General features: G+C 40.5%; 1 protein-coding gene and 1 pseudogene across 2 annotated transcripts in view; both read left to right on the top strand.

Moving 5' to 3' along the window:
* The first annotated feature begins 4,933 nt into the window (after positions 1-4,933).
* The window catches only part of SLC36A4 (solute carrier family 36 member 4), a 45,882-nt gene continuing 31,646 nt past the window's right edge, over positions 4,934-19,169 (top strand). The window contains exons 1-2 of one of the 2 annotated variants that reach the window (XM_053924224.1): positions 4,934-5,104; positions 11,762-11,866. Coding sequence is in view for 1 of the 2 variants with exons in the window: in XM_053924223.1 (XP_053780198.1) it covers positions 5,053-5,104 (52 nt within the window). In the remaining variant the exon portion in view is untranslated. The remainder of the gene's footprint in view (positions 5,105-11,761; positions 11,867-19,169) is intronic. The other variant, XM_053924223.1, reaches the window with a different exon arrangement.
* LOC112321586 (eukaryotic translation initiation factor 2A pseudogene) lies at positions 5,165-18,854 on the top strand (annotated as a pseudogene).

Genomic DNA, 19,169 nt, shown 5'->3' with positions numbered 1-19,169 from the left:
TGATGTGTGCTGTAGGTTCAGGTCTGCAGCTGCAGTTACCTGCCATTTCATGATAAATGAATCCACTGTAGGATTTACTTATAATGTAGGGCCATTGTAACACCAGCAAAAAATGGAAATTCATGAAGCTGTCACTGCAACTACTCCAGTGTGAAAACCTTGCAAAACTTTTTGCAAAATACCTTTTTATTTGTATTGAAAACTGCAGCTTTTATGTGGGTGCAGGATTGCTATAAGAAAAACATATTTTTATACCCCTAGTATGATTCAAGGAAAAGCAAAGTCATTATATGCTATCTTAAAGCAAAAGGAAGGTGAAGGATCGAAACCTGGAGAATGTAATACCAGCAAAGAAGGGTTTGATGACTTTAGAAAGAGATGTGACTTAAAAAAAGGTCAAGATAACAGGAGAAGAGGCTTCTGCTGACCAAGAGGCAGCATACAAATCCCCACATGCCATTAACAAAATCATCGAAGGGAAAAGATGTAGAGGAAATTGTCTTATTCTGGAAAAAAATGTCACGAAGGATGTTCGTTAGTACAGATTGTCAACTCCATGAAAGAGAACCTTGATAGAGAGAACGTAATGGAGGTCTGGAAGAATTACATCACTGAAGATGCCTTCGCTAGTATAGAAAAAGGGACAAAAGCCATCAAGTCTGAAACAGTAAATCCCTGCTGGAGAAAACTGTGTCTACGTGTTGTACATGACTTCACAAGGTTTATGATAGAGCCAGTCAAAGAATTCATAGAAGAAATTGTGGATATGATCAAAAAAAGGTGAGGCATAAAGGTTTTTCGGGATACAGACCTTGGAGAAATTCAAGCACTAGCAGACACTACAGCAGAGGAATTGACAGAAGACAGCTTGTTGGAGATGAATGCTTCTGAACAAGGGCCAGACGGAGAGGACGATGTAGAAGAAGCAGAGCCGGAACAAACTGACATTACACAATCTGGAAGAAGGGCTCTGATTACTTAAGACTGCTTTTAATTTCTTTTACAACATGGACCCTTCTGTGACACGGCACTGACACTACAGAGAACAGTAGAAGAAGGATTGGTACCATATAGAAATATTTTCAGAGCAATAAAAAAGCAAAAAAGTCAGATAGAAATTATAATGCATTCTTTTTTTAAATTAACTAATTTATTTTTATTCAGTTACACTTGTCTGCATTTTCTCCCCTTCCCTCTACCCCACCCCAGCCAGTCCCACCTAACTCCCCCACCTCTACCCTCCCCCTTGATTTTGTCCTTGTGTCCTTTATAGTAGCTCCTATAGACCCCTCTCCCCACTATCCCCTCCCCACTCCCCTGTGGCTATTGTTACAATGTTCTTAATTTCAATGTCTCTGGTTATATTTTGTTTGCCCATCAGCAAATGAGTGGATCAAAAAATTATGGTACATTTACACAATGGAATTCTATGCAGCAGAGAGAAAGAAGGAGCTTATACCCTTTGCAACAGCATGGATGGAACTGGAGAGCATTATGCTAAGTGAAATAAGCCAAACGGTGAGGGACAAATACCATATGATCTCACCTTTAACTGGAACATAATCAACAAAAGGAAAAAGCAAACAAAGTTACACTGAGTGTACGTGCCTCCACTTCCTCTTCCACCTTTTCCTCAGGCTCTGCCACCCTCTGAGACAGCAAGACCAACCCGCCCCTCTTCCTCCTCCTCCTTCTCAGCTCACTCAGCGCGAAGACAAAGAGGATAAAAGACCTTTGTAATGATCCAGTTTCACTGAACGAATAGTATATCATCATAATGCAGTACAGTTACTAAGCCCATTTGCTGTATATGGTGTGTGCCTTTGGGTAAAAATCTAATAACTGTACAAGACATTTCTGTACCATCATCCTTGCCTAAGTATTCACTGTGGGCAAGACATGTATGGAAGCACATAGCCTAGACTTACATAGGCACAAGGTGAGTGATATTTCATATAAAATTAATAATGTGTTGTTGGGAACCGCCCTGCCTGGTTTCAGAGGCTGTAACTCCCCATGGTTAAGGCTGAGTCAGAGTTGGGACCATAAGCCATGAAGGAGACAAAGCTTATCTCCCTGGCAGAAGTGCCACCTCTGCCCACTTCACCCTGCTTGTCCCTGAGCTTGACCAGTTAGCCAATGACGGGTAAGAATCCTCAAGGGAGGATCAACCCAAGACAGGCTCTGGTCACCAGGAATAAACTTGCAGGGAAGGACTCGGGGGGCTGTGGAAAAAGGGGGTGATGGACCCTCGCCCCTCGGCTTTGAAATAGCCTGAGTCCTCATTCTGTCTGTAAGAAGTCTCCTAATCTCTTGGCTGCCTTACTTCCCTTGCCTGACTTAAGCCTGAAACAATGACAGAGGGCAGTGCAGTCCTGTGCTGGGAGGGGCAGATTCCCTGGGGAATCAGGCCTAAGAAAAATACATACATTCCTGTGAAACCTACTTAATTTGTACCCTCAGTTTAAGAGATAAGGGTCCAGACCTGAGATGAGTCTGGCGCCTGGAGTTTTATGGCCCTCTCTAATTGGCTGTAACTCAGAATAAGCCCTCAAAGTTCTCTGTAAATCGCGTATTATTTAACCCTTACTGGCTGACAATGATTGATGAGCTTTATCTGTATTCCTGTGCGAATGAACCTAATAAAAGCCCATGGAGAGAATAAAAGCCCATGGAGAGAAAGGCTCTGGGCCCTTCTCCTTGGAGAGAATCGGCCACCTCTCCTCCCCAAGCAGATCATGTCTTGGTAGTCTTATTCTTCATCCGTGGTGGACCAGGGGGCTGCGTTAAAGCCCCCCGACAATGTGTTACTTTTTACATTATTTTATAACTTTGCTTCCAAAGAATTACAATACTGTACAGTATGCCTGCCCCTCTTCTGTGTCTCTCTCTCTTAATTGAAGAAACTGTGTATTGGTTTATCATTATAGATAACTGATATTTTTAAAAAGTAACAATGTTTCCAATACTGTGAATGGATGTGACTGCAATACTGTATGCATAGAAATTGTATAATGATTTATTCATTAGTGTCCAGGCTAGGCTAACATGAAGCCATCACGTTGCTCCTTTTTTGTTACCAGTGCATGAATCATTATACCTGTAACTGAATATGGGTTTCTTTACCACATTATATTTTCATTTTTGATGTCTAGTGTTAATACCATGTGTAACATCTACAGTGTTTTATAGAAGACAATATTTATGTAGGTACTGACAGACACGATTCATCTTGTAAGCAGGTGGCAAACATAATATCGACACATATAGGGCAGTACTGTAAATGTATTTCCTCTTCCTTATGCTTTTCTTGATACCATTTTCTTTTCTCTAGCTAACTTTATTGTAAGAATAGAGTATACAATACATATAACATTCGAAATATGTGTTAATCAACTGTTTATATTACTGGTAAGGCTACCAGTCAACATAGGCTATTTAGTTAAGTTTTGGGGGGAGTCAAAAGTTATACACAGGATTCCATTGCAGGTCAGACGTTTTTCCCTTCCACATGGCCAGGTCTGCTTTTCCCGATCCTGAGATGGCAGGACAGTGACTTTTGATCTTAACACTCAAAGGATAATGTTGCTCTTTCAAGGCACTGTCTCAAGTGTTCTCATGACAAGGGGTGGTTTTATGGGCAGTTACCTGTCTGACACCTGTCTTCTCTCCCCCTGATCTCTAACCAGGTGCCCCACCCCAACACAGGTTAGGGGCTATTCCTCTAGTTATAATCCAGGATAGAGTTTTCTCCCCAACATCTTTGTTATGTGTCAGGAGAATATTAAATAAAACCTTTCTTTGGGGTTTGTGTGTGTGTGAGAGAGAGTGATTGGGGTTGACCTAAAGGAAAACAGAGTGTTTTGGCAAACTACCATTACCACTAGTGAAACCTACAAAGGATGCAACAGGAGAAAATATTCAGGTATCATGTAATTGTGCACCTTTGTAATCTCGGAATTTAAAATACTTAACACCAGCACCATGTAGTTACATCAGTGATCCTGGAAATCAGAGCCCCCCAAACCCCACAACTTTTCTAAGAAGAACCCCGCTGAAATGGAACAGACAGAAAGAAAAAATGTTGTCTGGTGTCCTGACTTTAAAGAACTATGAGTGAAAAAATGAAAGCAGTGTCAGAATTAAAATAATTTTCCTTCCCACTGACAGCATGCTTCATCCTTTGATACAGCAAACATTTACTGGCACCATCTGAGAGCCCCAACTCCGGCTGCACATAGTATTCCATCTTTGCCACTTAGAGTTTACTATTCTTGGACAAGTTACTTAGCTCTGTGTGCCTTAATTCCCTCATTTATAGAATGGATAGAAACATTAGCGTTATCTCACAGGTTTCTCAGCAGAATTAAATAAGACAATGCATGTATCATGCTTAAGAGTATTTGACATCCCATCAATACACTTACTAGTAACCTTGATTTCCTTTCAGCACTGCGGTTAACGTCAAATGTCTTTAGAAGGCATTGAAAATCCTTAAAGTGAAATCATTTGGCTGAATTAAATTCCACACGAGTGCACCCTACATCTCTAAATCGGGGCATAGGGAGACCGGTAACCAAGGAGTAGTCAGAACTCCAACAGGGATAGTGGCAAATCCCTTCCTATTTTGTATTCTCCAAGGTATCTTATGGAATGCTAAAGCCTTGCAAATACATGGACTCCTCAAATTTAAGTTCGTGGTCATTTTTAAACACACCCCTCTCTCCCAATTTCCAGTTGTCTCAAAACGCCCCTGCTGTCCCGTGATCCGCCTTTCTCCAGCCCGGCATCCCATCACTGGGGTGTGCTACCTTGGGGCCTTTCGCTGACAGCCGCTGCCGAATCCCAGCAGGGGGCTCCAGCGCCCGGCGCCTGGGCGGGGACAGGCCGCCCCAGTGCGCATGCTCCTCACCGCGCACGAGGGGTGGGTCAGGACCCGAGGCGGGCGCCCGGCGTAGGTCCGCTCTGCTGGGGAGGTCTCGGCCAGACGCCGGTCACGCAGGAGAGAGAGAGCGCACCCCAGGGCAGCGGCGTCCTGGAGACCCCGGAGAGATGGAAGCGGCGGCGCCGGCGGCGGTCGACTCGGTGGGGCCAGAGGAGCTAGGTGGGTGCTGCGTGTTGGCCGGGGCGCTGGCCTACGTGGCGTAGGGTGCGCGTCCGTGGGATGCGCCGCGGCTCCCGGCCTGCACTTGGCCTTGGCCGGGAAGGCGAGTGCGGGAGCCCGGACCGCCGCCGACCCTGCCCCCTGCGCGTGTCCGGGCCGCATCCAGGTTCAGGTTGCTAGTCCCTGGACCGAAAGACAAGCTGTTTTTTTGTTGTTTGTTTGGCAGAGCTCTTGGTATTGTGGGTCTGGCACGGGTTTAAATTTACAACGCAGCACGGCAAACCTCCCAGCTACGACTTTTCGTTTGCGATGTGACTGACTTGGATATCTGGACCTACAAAGGGCGTTAAAATGGGCGTGTGTGTGATCTACGAAGAGAAGACTTGAACCTTTGTAGATTTAAGAAAAGAGATTTTTATTTCGGCCTATCGGTGAATATTGCTGGAGAGCAGAGTTCCAAGAAGACTAGGTAGTGCTCTAACTTTAGTTAATGAGGAGATGTTTATATAGGCGGAAGGGCAAAGAAAAATACAGCTCTGTATTATCAGTTTCAGTTATATACATTCAGGGATTAACAGTTTTACATCAGGTGGGGAGAATATACAGATAAGGTAGGGTCGCTAAACAAATGTCGTCGGGAGTCCTGGGAAGCAATTATTTTTGCATTTTTATCAGGCTGAAGAAAGAATAGACACTTCCTTCTATACTAATTTATTGTTTTAGTTGGAACGATACATAGCTAGCCCACGGAAGGCCTTGCTTAGGAATTTACTGTGTTCCCTCGGTTACTGATCCAGTTGGAGGAGCCGCTTAGCTACCCCTTTCTTTCTCAGTGTCTGTGTTTGGGGGTGTGTGTTGGGGGTGTGGTGCGCTGTGTGTACACATCAAAGGCAAGCCAGGGAAGGTGAACCATCTTTATGGTTTCCTGCTGTCAAAAGGAAAACAAAAGTAAGATCAGGGTAGTAATATTATTGTTTTCCCCAGTTATTTGCATTATATTTAGGAATATTTTTAATTTGAGGTAATGCTTTAAGAAGTTGAACTTTGAAGAAATACTTTATTATAATAACTAATTGGTTGGCATTCTTGTAATAATGTGCTGGTCACTTCGATTTCTTTTAAGTCATAATATTGGTAGAAATAAACGTAGCATTTTACTGAATGTTTACTCTGGGTCACAGTGTACTAAGTAAGTGCTTTACGTGCACATTGTCTCCTTCAATCCTCACAGTAGTGGGGAGGGGTAGGTGCTACATTATCTCCATTCTGTAGATACGATAATTTAAGCTCATTAATGGCAGAGCCCAGATATGAATCCAGGTTTATCTGACTTTTTTTCCCCTTTTTATTGAATTTATTGGGGTGATACTGGTTAACAAAATTTTACAGGTTTCAGGTGCCCAATTCTACAACATCATTGGGCTGTTTTAATTCATTAATAACCCATCTAGGTGAAGATGTGGGGAAATGTGCATTCTCATGCATTGCTGGTAAGAGCAGTATAATCTTAGCAATGCACACATCCTTCGATCCAGCAATTCTACTTCTATAAATATTTGCCAAGGAAATGAGTCGTGTGTCAAGTACTTACATCAAGAGATGTTCATTAATTACTTACAGTAGAGAAAAACTGGTAACTATCTAAATGGTCAATTAAAGCAAATTGTTTAGGTAAGTTGTGGTAGGGCAATGATAGCCATTAAAAGTAATATGGAAAGATATTCACCAGATACAGTTTTATTAACTGAAGACAAGGTTCCAGGTTATTTTAGTTTTGAAAACAGTTATGTCTGTTCATTAATTCAACACGTTTATTGAGCTGCTGCTATGTGTCAGGCACTGTTTTAGGCACATGGGATACATTCATAAACAAAACAGATCAATGTTCCTGCTCTCATGGAGCTTATATTCTATTAAGAGGAAGCAGACAATAATCAATTAGTTATATAGTGCATTGGGTAAAAAGTGCTATGGGAAAAAAGAAGAGCCAAGTAAGGGAAATCAGGAATGAGGGTGAGGGCGGGGTAGTTTATAATATTTTATAAAGTGGTCAAGACATACCTTATTGAAAAGGTGGGATTTGAGCAAAGACTTGGAAGTGGTGAGGCAATTAGTCAGGTGGGTATCTGGGGAAAGAACACCTGGAGCAAAGACAGTACTGTGAAGGGGGCCCAGGTAGCTGAAGCAGAAGGATTAAGGTAGTGAGGAGGCCACATTGTGTAGGATCTTGAAGGTCATGTAAAGACTTTGGCTTTTACTCTGAGAAAGTGGGGAGCCAAGCAGGGTTTCAGCGGAGGAGTGATATGATCTGACTTAAATTTTAAAGGGATTGAGCTGGGTGCTGTGTGAAGAATAGACTGTAAGGGGCAAAAGTAGAAGCAGAAAGGTATTTCAGTAGTTCAAGAAAGAGATTTTCATGTCCTTCACAGCGGTATGGGGGAGAAGTAGCAGGACTCTGGGTATATTTTGAAAGTAGAACCAGAATGATTTTCTAACAGATTGGATGAGAGACAAAGAATTTTGATCAACTGAGATGGTATAGTGGTTTTATAATATTCTTTGATGTTTCTCTCTCCGTGAGGAGGAACTTAATTTCTCAACCTTTAAGTTGTGGGCTGAATTTAGTAACTTGCTCCTAAAGAATAGATTATGGTGGAAGTGAAAACGTGTGACTTCACAGCTAGATCCTGATGGGCATTGTGCCTTGCTGTCTGTCTTTTGGATTCACTCACTTGGGCCGAGGCCAGCTACCATGTTGTAAGCAGCCATAAGGAAGGGTCTGTGTTAAATGGAGCTGAGGCTTTCTGACAACAGCCATAAATTGTTACACAGCAGTAGATAAGCAGCACAGATGGTAAAGCCACAGGAGGAGCCGTTTGGGTGGTGATCAGGAAGTTCTGTTTGGGGAAATGTTAAGTTTGAGATGTCTGTTAGACGCGAAAGTGCAGATGTCAGGGAGGCAGTTGGATTATATCTAGAGTGAGTGTGGGGTTCTGCTCTGGAGATACACACTCGGAAATCATTGGCATATGGACAGTATGTAAAGCCGTGGGACTAAATGGGAACATGTGGGAGCCTGTTTGTTTGTTCTCTAAAATGTTACCTACCAGTGGTCATTTCTTTGGGGGGGGTGGTGTGAGGTAATTTTAATCACAAAATGTTGCATATCTCTATATTTCCTGATTTTCTACAATTACCAAATATTTCATTTGAAAAAGAATTTAAAAAATTATAAGTAGCTTAATGTCTGCATTTCATTTCATAGGCTGCGGGGACCTCTGGAAGGTTTCTTGCTAAGCATATTTTCTCCACCTCAGAAATGAATAAAATAGTTACTGTTCTCATCTTTTATTGATACCAGTTTATAGATTTAGGCGGCAATATTATATTATTTAAAAAAAATAAACTATTTTTACTTTCTTTTAGTTTGTCCATTGCCAAAATATAAGTAAATGAGTTCCTGTATTTTGCTGTTGTAAAAGTAATATAACTTTATTACTTTCTTCTTTTTTACATTTTTCAGAGAAAGACATTTTGATATATTTCCTTTCTTTCATTTTTACTTAACTTTTTAAAACATTATTATTGCATGGACGCCAGAAAACAAGAATGAGCCAGCATTTTGAAATGCTGAAAAGAGCCCTGACTGCTGTGGCTCAATTTCGGCATTGTCCCTCAAAGCCAATGGTTCGATTCCTGGTCAGGGCACATGCCCAGGTTTCAGGTTCAGTCCCTGGTCAGGGTGAGTACAAGTGGTTGTTGCCTCTCATATTGATGTTCCTCTTTCTCTCTCCCTGCCCCACTTCTAAATAATAAAAAAAGAAAAGAAAACAATTAACAGTCAACCTAGAATTCTGTATTGAACAAAAGTAGTCTTCAAAAATCAAACTATCAAAAACATTATTGCATTTACACTATGATTTTTCAACTTTTTCCCATTCAGCTTGTGATACACTTTTGCCTGTTTTACTCAGACTTCAAAACCATAATTTAATGTTATTGCGATACTTTATAAAGTGGGTGCACTATGTAGTTAATTTAGCAATTTCCTGATTGTTGCACATTTAGGTTACTTCCCAATTTTTAACATAAATAATGTTTCAATTAACGTTTTTTTCTCCATATACTAGCTTGCCAGAAGTGGAATTATTAGGTGCAAAGGATACGTATTTTTAAGGTTTCAATACATATTGCTAAATTAATATGATTTTTGCTTCTTTGGATTGAAACTGGAAATTTAGGTTGATTGTAGGTTAGGAAATTGAGGTTGAAATGATTGAGCAATATAAGATGGCATACAAGCGCTGCCTGATTTAAGAATGTTCGATTGTTTGCAGCATTAATGTATACATGTGTGTATAATGTATAATATTGACTGAAGCTAGTGTTTATTTATACTTTTTCCACTTATAAGTAATTAGGTCTAGGTAGATTGATATTCATTGCTTTATAGTGTTTTATTTTATAAAGTATTATTAGTTCTTACCCATAGTAATCACGTAACATTTTTCAGAGCTTCTCAATTCATTCGACACTTGGCCAAAAATTACAGCAAGACATTGGAAAATAATAGACTTTATATATAATGTAAATTGGATTTTGTAATATTTAATTACTTTATGATTTTATTTTATATGGCTTAATTGTTACAGTTTTTACCATGTTAGGTTTTTAAGTTATTGTCTCCTCTGCTAGTCTCTGTTTCCCTCTGGCTGACATACATATTTCGCTTATCTTTGTATACTCAGTCTTATAGCACAGTTTATAGTTCATAAGTGCTCAAAATTATTAATTAGTATTAGTAAATTAATTTCTTGTCAAAGACTTACATTTTAAAATTCTGTGTAGCATAATTTTCTTTTAATGTTATTATTATGTAAAAAAGGGAAGAAAACTAGTAGTTATTAGTTTATGCCACAGGCAAGGCTCCATGCTTCATATACATTATCTCATTTCATTATCATAAAACCCCTGTGAAGTAGAAGTTATTTCTCTCATTTTACACGTGCAGAGATAGGCCCAGAAAAAACCTGATTAAAATATAAATCAGATCATGTCACTCTGCACAAAATTCTCTACCATAGTGTTGTCTACTACAGTAGCCTTCAGCCATGTGTGCATTTGAAATATGGTTTGTCCCAATTAAAATAAGCTGTAAGTGTAAAATACACACTGATTTCTAAGGCATAGTATGAGAAATAGAATGTAAAATATCTTGTTAATCTCTTATGTTAATTATGTATTGCAATGATAATATTTTAGTTATATTGGGTTAAATAAAATGTATTACCCCACATTTTGCTCTGTGTAACAGGCACCCACGTTTGCATGCGCATTAGACATGGGATTTTATTATATCCATGGCATGTAATCATTCTACCCATGTATAATGCACACCCTTATTTTTCCCTCAAAAATTTGGGCAAAAAAATGACCATTATACATGGCAAAATACAGTATTAAAATACAGTATTTGTTGCTTTTTCCCTTTTAAAAAATGTGGTTATTGAAGTTTTTTAAATTATGTTTGTGGCTCACACTGTATTTCTGTCGGTCAGCACTGCTCTCCTGCCTCTTGCTGTGGTCTACCAGGGCGTCTGCCGTCTGTTCTTCATGATCCTCTGATCTCCTGTCCTGCTGCTCTCCCCTTGCTCGCTCCTCTCCAGCCTCCTTCCTGTTCAAACACACCGGACTCTCTACGTGGTTAGAGCCTTGTCTTTGTGGTTCCCACTGCCTGATGGCTCTCCCCTGAGATAGCTATAGTGTTCACTGTCAGCCTGCCTTCAGGTCTTCAAAATCCCACTTTCTCCGTGGGGCCTCCTTTGGCTGTCCTGTCTAAAATTACAGGCTCACCCTCCCAATCCCTATTTTTCTACTTAGCACTTACCACTGGCATGATCTCTGTTTTACCTATCTTATTTGTTGTCTCCTCCCCCCACTAGAATTTGAGCTCCATGAGGGCAGGAGGTTTTGTTAGTTTCAGTAATTGCCTTATTCCCCGCATAATAGTACCTGACATATATTGTGACTCCCTTAATACTTGTGAAACTTCATTACATTCTTTCATTGAATATGTTCAATCAGGAGGCCCAGACCTTTTGTAAGGACGGGCTGTTGTCAGTAGATACTGCTGAGAGGCAGTGGTAGTACATTAACAGAGGCTCTTGAGAAGGGCCAGAAACCAGTACAATTTGTGGGAGAAATTGTGCCTCTGCACCAGCTCCTGTAGTGTGCTCTGCCTGCCGTGCTGATGTGCATAAAAGCCGTCTTAGTCCTTGTCACCCTTTTCACTAGCAAATCAAAAGGCAAGTTATCAGGATCTCTTGTATCAGGAAAAGCAACTCCTGTACCTTAGCTCAGGCTGCTTTCACATAAATTGACCATAAATAGGGTGGCTTATACAACAAACAGTGATTTTTCACAGTTCTGAAGGTGGGAACTCCTAGATCAAGTGCCAGCTGATTCAGTTCCTGATAGGAGCCCTCTTCCTGGTTTACAGGTGGCTGTCCTCTTGCTGTGTCCACAGGTGGTGGAAAAAGAGAGACTTCTATATCCTTCTTCTTCTAAGGACACTAATCCCATCGTGGGCTCCACCCCCATGACTTTATCTAAACCTAATCACCTCTCACAGGCCCCACCTGTCTCATTGCATTTCAGTGGATGAATTTGGGGACAGAAACATTCAGTCTGAAACGTCCTGCTGACCACTTTCATATACACATCTTTCCGGTGTTCTACAGTGGAGAGGTTGCCCCAGAGAAGGTGAGCCTAATTTCTTACCTCACACCTCTCGGACAGGGAGTGAGCACTCAGAGGGATGAGCAGGGGGAAGGGTAGCAGGAGGTAAAGCCAGAGGTAACAGTGACACCGCTGTGTGACAGACCCGAGGGAAGGCACGGTGACGGGTGCTGCCTTCCTTGCCCTGAGCTGGAAACTGCTCTTAGGGAAGGGACTGTGGTTCTCAACAGGACTGGTTTGAAAACTTTAATCTGTTGCTTACAATTTTAGATGTCTGTTGTGCCAAACTCAGTGGAGGCTTTATCATTCCTTTTCTATTACTTTTGCCAGCTTTTTTCTTGAACTCAAGGTGCATCTTCAGCTCTGCTTTTCTCCGTGCACTCTCTGAGGGACTTCATCCTGCCTTTTGGCCCCTGTTACTCAATACCCACATTCTGATGTAGTTCTTAAAGCTTTATCTTTAGCCCAGAAGTCTTTTCTCCTCTCCAGACCTGTTTCTAACTGCTCATTCAGTGTAATCTTGGATTATATGATTTAAAAATTGAAATCATATTTCTTCCTTAACGCGCCGCTTTTCCTTTCATGCATTTATTTGTTCATTTGTTTCGAGTACTGAAGACACACTAGCAGACAAGTCAGACATCTTCCCTGTCGATTAGAGAACACGTACAAGTAAAGGGGACCGTTACAATACCATGTGTTCAGTGCTCTAATAGGGAGGTTATATGGTGCTATGGAAACATCTGGGAGAGAGAGTTAAGCCCAATTTGGAGTTAAGGAAGGCAGAAGGATGAGTAAGAAATATAGTGGTTAGATGAAGTTGGAAGGAAAGAAGAGGGAATAGGAGAACAGAGTATGATTCAGGAGGAAACAGTATATAGAAAGGCCAGAAGCAAGAGAAAGGGAGAATGACCTGTGAACTGGAAGACAGTTCACAAGCCAGGGGCAGATCCTACTCTCCTTATCCTTTAGAAGGAACCAGCCCTGTCAACACCTTGATTGTGGACCTCTAGCCTCCAGGACTGTGAGGTAATACATTTCTGTTTTTCAAGCCACCCACTTTGTAGTACTTTGTTATATAAAAGCTTTAGTAAACTAATACAAGGGTTTGACAACATAACATACCTTTTATAGAGTATAACAGAAAAGGATGTAGGATCTGTCAAAACAAAAGATGACCATGTGAGTGGGGACCCCAAAAAATCAAATTTATGTATAAAAAATTGTGCATTTATTCTTACATATTTAAACTTCAGTCGCCTTCAAAATACTCTCTATTTGATGAAATTCACCTATCAAGACGTTCTTTCCACTGCTTAAAACAGTTTTTAAGCTTGTTGATGTTAATGCCTTTTAGTGCTTCTGGCAAAACATTTCCCTTTGAAGACTTTTCATCTGGGGAAACAAAAAAAGCTGGGTGAGGTGGGGTGAATAGGGAGGGTGGGGCATGGGGGTCATGCTGTTCTTGGTCAGAAACTGCTGAACACTTAGGGCATTGTGGGCAAGTGCGCTTGTAAATCACCCATCGTGAAATGGGCAAATGTGTTGAAAGAATCTTCAAAAAAAAAAAAATTCACTGAAGCCGAACACAGCCTCTCACAACAATGCCAGCTAGTACACTGATACAGATGGGCTCCTAGAACACTCACCTAGTGAGTGGAGCCTGTACTACAAGGGGTCCGCCCTCTAGAAGGTAATTAGGGTTTTTTTTTTTGGTCCCTTGTAAGTTCACTTTTCAATCTGTTGATTGGCGGGGGTGGGGGGGGTTGTTTGTTTTGTTTTTTGCTGTGCAGAAGCTTTTTAATTTGATATAGTCCCACTTACCCATTTTTGTTTTTGTTGCTAGTTGCCTTTGGTGTCAGAGATTTGAAATCATTGCCAAAACCAATGTCTGAAGGTTTCCCTCTATGATTTCTTGTAGAAGTTTTACAGTTTCAAGTTTTACATTGAAGTCTTTAATGCATTTTAAGTTGATTTTTGTTGATAACATAAAGCTCTAATTTCATTCTTTTGCATATGTGTATGTAATTTCTCCAGCACCATCTGTTGAAGATACTACTTTTTCCCCACTGTGTATTCTTGGCACCCTTGTCGAAGATCAGTTGACCATACACGCATAGATTTATTTCTGGGCACTCTGTTGTGTTCCGTTGGTCTGTATGTCTGTCCTTAAGCCAGTATTAGGCTCAGATAGCCAAAACCATCTTGAAAAAGAACAAAGCTGATCACATATCCTGATTTCAAAATATATAACAGAAATATATTATAAAGCTAAAGCATCTTCCAATATCTTAAAGCATAACTTTACTCTTAGGGAAAAACAGTTGTGCTGACTCACGTTAGCACTGGAATAATGGTGGCCTAAGTCCTTGCCTCTGCACGTAGCCTACCCCCAAACCTGTTAATTCAACAAGTAGCACAAGTAAACCCATTTACAAAAGTATTCTTTTAGCATTATCAGGAGACCAAGGAAAATTTAAATTATCCATATGTAGAAAAATGACTAGCAGATTTCAAATAGGGTTCTGTTGCTTCTTCAAGCAGGAAGAATGAGGAGGTGGGGCTTCAGAATCTCTGTGGAAAAGGGGAAGGGAGTAGGTTCCTTGGAAAAGTCACAGTGAAATTCTTTGGGAAGAGAATGTCTAAAGTGTTCAAGTCTAAACAGAGGACAGGTCTGGAAGTTGTAATTCACAACACCAAGTACGGGGAAGGAATAGGGCAGCTGTGCAAAACAGTGCTCTGGGGGAGGAGATAAAAAGAGCAGTTGGAGATGCCCCTCAAAAACATGGAAGTGATGAGAAAGAAAAAAGTAATGGGGGGAACCGAAGATTCCACAGAAATGAGAGGACCAGAAGACGTGCCAGTTCCTCCCTGTTGCCAAGTGGCAAGTAAATATCATTCATTAAATTAACTTCACTATATTGACAGAATGGAACAATCTCAGACTAGGATCTCTGTCCATGAAATGCCCAGCAATAGGGAGAATCATAAATAAAGAATAAATTACAAGGTGTCCAAGGGAGAATATACTAAAATGAAAATTTAATAGAGTCATGGGATTTCAAAGAATTTAAATGAGGTAAGAAAGACATTGAAAGAGTCAGAGAGAAAGTGGTTAAAATGAGAGACAGGCAAAGACCACCCAACACTCAATCTCTAAAGAAGAAAACCAAAACATTTGAATTAAACACATATTTAAAGCTATAATCCAAGAACATTTCCCATAAATAAGAGAAAAATCTAAATTAACATACCAAACAGGCCCACTGCATCTCTGGGAAAACTGACTCAGCACACTCAACTGAAAGATACAATCTTGAGGACCTCAAGCAAAAAGAACAAATCATAATGACTGAGATTAGTCTGGCATCAGATTCCCAAGAGTAGCATGCAAAGCAAGGAAAGAGTGGAGAAGCGTTTTCAAGAGACTCAAGAATAGAAAGTGTGAGCCGAAGATGATACATTGTGTTGCCCTTTGCATCAAGGCCATAGAAGAATGGTTTAAAACATGCAAAAACTGGGGGAATACTGCACGAATAAACCCTTCCTGAGGGATCTGTTGGGTTGGCCAAAAGTCCATATGGTTTTTTTCATAAAACAAAAGACACTTTTTCATTTTTACCAATAATGTTATTGATTTGTATATTTTGAGTGTGTCGGCTGTCTCCTACGTGGTATAACGTAGATTGCTCACAGTTGATGTCTCGATTGCTATCAACATCAACTGGTCTGCCTCACCACGTAGCATTGCCCAGTGGGAAATCTCCAGTACGAAACCTTGCAAACCGCTTCTGACACGTTCGGTCAGTCACAGCACCTTCTCCACACACTGCACAGATTGTTTTTGCATTTCAGTTAAGTTTTTACCTCTCTTGAAATAATAAAGCATAATATGATGGAAATGTTGCTTATTTTCTTTCATCTTCAATAATAAAATGGCTACACCAATTCTGATAAGTTTTTTTTAATGCACGCTGATATAACAGTTGTCAAAATACAGTCTAACAAAATTGTTTCAAATGAAGTTAAAGACAACTAAGTGCTCCTAGAGCCATTTTAATGGGAAGAACCAAATGAACTTTCTGGCCATCCCAGTGCTAGAGCAGTGGTTCTCAAAGTGTGGTCCGGAGACCAGCAACATCAGAATCACCTGGGCGCGCGCTAGACATGTGTATTTTCTCAGGCTCACCCTAGAGCTGCTGCATCAGAAGCTTTGCGGTGGAGCGCATCGATCTGTGTTTTAGCAAGCTCTACAGGTCATTCTGAGGCAAATTCTACAGAAGAATGAGCTGCTTCTAGCCAAGGGATGACTGAGCAAACTTTGGCAGAGGACTGATAGCAAACATTTAATATGTTGATTGTATGTATAAGTCTCAGATATGTATGGGGACATTACTGGGACAAGAGTATGTAAAGCATCGTATATGTTGCCTAAGTAGAAAGAATACAACTAAAAACTGAGAGAATAAGAGACAGAATGGCAAAAGTAGAGTAAGACCGGTAATTGTTGTGTAGGTGATGGATGCCATTTAAAGCCGACAAGCTCTTTCTGGGACAAGACAGCACCATTGACACCACTCCTGACAGCACAAAAAGGACTGAGCCTAGTGAAAGGACCACCACATTTGACACGAAGCACAGTATTTCCGTGAGAGTCTGGGAGAAATGGCAAAGTCGGTAGCTTTAAGAAGGACAGGACTTTGTTTTCTGGGGAAACAAAGAACAAAATAAACATTATCAGTGTCACTAACAAGGGACTTCTGCACCTCTTCTGTCTCCCAAAGGCAGTTCGCCTTGAGTCCTCACCTAAAAATACTGTGCTGGCAACGTGGCAGCCGTGCATTGCTTTCAGAGATGGCCCAGCTGGGGTTCCCACCTTCATGGTGTGGAGACTGGGGCATGTTTGATGTCTTTCATCTGGGAAAATACGCAAAATCGGTGTCCATCTCGGTGAGAAGATGAAACTGTTCCCAAAATGTTAATGTTGAAGGTCTCTTCTTTGAAAACAACAATTTCAATACAATTGCAAATAAATTGCATTTTCAAAAAATTACTGATCATCTGGATCCCCAGCCACAAGGTGGCTGTCTGTGTTCCAGGAAGTAAGGGTGCAGCTTCGTTTGTTAGACTCTCTCAATACCCCAACTCTGCTGGACTCGTGCAGCTTTAGCCACAAGAGGTCTTTGAGGCGGATAAGGTTGCAGAGCTGTGGAATAAAAAGTCTGCCGTGTTGGTAATGGCTGGTGCAGATGTTATTTGCAAGACAGGAACTTCTTACTATGAGCAGTAAATGCTGCACTTCATTGCAACCAACGGAGATGTGCTATAGTGCGATTACCAAAAAACGGCCCCGTTTATGATGTACTTTGGAATTCTAGTTCAGCTGAGTTTTGTGCTGTTTATGATTTTATGCCTGCCAAAGTGGCAGTTTTTAACTTGAAGTGCGATCCTGTCTTTGACTTTGGAACTGGTCCCCATAATGCGGCCTGCTATAGCCCTCATGGACATATATTAGTACTGGCTGGGTTTGGAAACCTGAGGTGACAGATGAACATGTGGAATGTTAAAAGCTACAAGCTTATTTCTAAACTAGTGGCCTCTGATTCTCCATATTATACTTGGTGCCCAGATGGTGAGCGTATTTTAACAGCCACGTGTGCTCCCCGGCTACGTGTTCATTTGGGTACAAGAGCTGGCGTTATACTGGCTCTGTCTTGCACAAGTATGGTGTTCCATCACATGTGGAATTATGGCCAGTTTCTTGGCACGCATTTTTTGAAGGAATATTTCCAGCAAAAGCAGTAACTTACCCTGCAATTCCAAGTGACATGCCCAATAAAGAGCCTAAAGTTTATAGACAGCTTATAGACGCCCAGCTTTAAGAAATGAACCAATCACCAGTTCCAAACTGCATGAGGAACCACCTCAGAATTTGAAACCATAATCAGGAAATGGTAAGCCATTATCAGTAACAGCCCTTAAAATTTAAAGGTGAGATAAGTTTAAGAAAGCTGCAAAGCAAGAAGTGACAAGTCCAGATTTGGCACCTCCTCTGGCCCCACAGAGCACAGCACAAAATACTCTCTGTCAGTCAACTTCTGGAGATCCTGAGATAGACAAAAGAAATAAATAAATAAAAAACCTAAAGAAGACACTGAAAGCGGTTGAACAATTGAAGGAAGAAGCAGCAACTGGAAAACAACTAGGGGAAAAAAAACAGTTGAGAAAATTCAAAAAGAGAGAGCTATAGGAGCTCTTTCTTCTGTAGGAGCTGGAAGATTTGGAATTGGGTGTTTAAAGATTCACAGAAAGCCAGTTAATGAACAGAAATCAGTGCAAACACATCTTCTATTAAGTTCACGGGTGTACATTGAATATCCATGTGCCCACGTTGATGTTCATCTATAATTTTAACCACTTATTCGAGATTGTGCATATGTATGAAATTATTTAATGCCTATTAAATTGATTTTAGCATCCTGAACCCTATATCATGTCAACATATGATGTAAAATAGATGCATGAATTTTTAGCTAAGCTTGGCAGATTGAAAGACAAATGTCATTGTTTTTTAATAGAGGACAGTGTTTACCATATTAATGAATAATGACATTTTAAATAAAAAAAAACTGACAAGCTAGACAGTAAAAGATTAAGGAAGAAAAAAAGAGGATTAAGGGCATCATATCATAAAAGCCATAATGGCAAAGGTGACCCGTGTAATAACTAAATGCAATATGTCATCCTACCCCAAAAAAAGTATTGAGAGAACTACATTGGCATGACCGAGAAACTGGAATATGGAATGCAGATGAAATAAAAGTAGTGCATCAGTATTAAACTGCCTGAATTTGGTAACTGCAACGTGAATATTCAAGAAAATGTTTTTTTTATTAGGGAATGCATAGGGTAAAGTGGCATGATATATGTGACCTACTCTCAGATAGTTTATAAAAAGTGATATACGTCAGAGAGAAAAAGCAAATGTGACAAAATGTTAAAAATAGGTGAGTCTGTAAAGGATACATAGAAGTTGTTTTGTATTATTCTTTTTTAATAAATTGTGATAAATCTTTTTAAAAAGATTTTTATTTATTTATTTTCAGAGAAAGGGGAAGGGAGGGAGAAAGGGAGAGAACATCAGTTGGCTGGGGACTGAACTGCAACCCAGGTGTGTGCCCTGACCCGGGATTGAAGAGGCAATCTTTAGCTTTGCAGGAGAGCACCCACCCAACTGAGCCACACTGGTCAGGGCTTTTGTACTATTCTTGAAAATTAAAATAAATTTGACATTATTCCAAAATAAAAAGTTTTAAAATGTTACATG

The sequence above is a fragment of the Desmodus rotundus genome, chromosome 5 (genome assembly GCF_022682495.2).
Source record: "Desmodus rotundus isolate HL8 chromosome 5, HLdesRot8A.1, whole genome shotgun sequence".
Taxonomy (NCBI): Eukaryota; Metazoa; Chordata; class Mammalia; order Chiroptera; family Phyllostomidae; genus Desmodus; species Desmodus rotundus.
The sequence above is the reverse complement of the archived record's forward strand: the minus strand, read 5'-3'. Positions and strand labels throughout refer to the sequence as shown.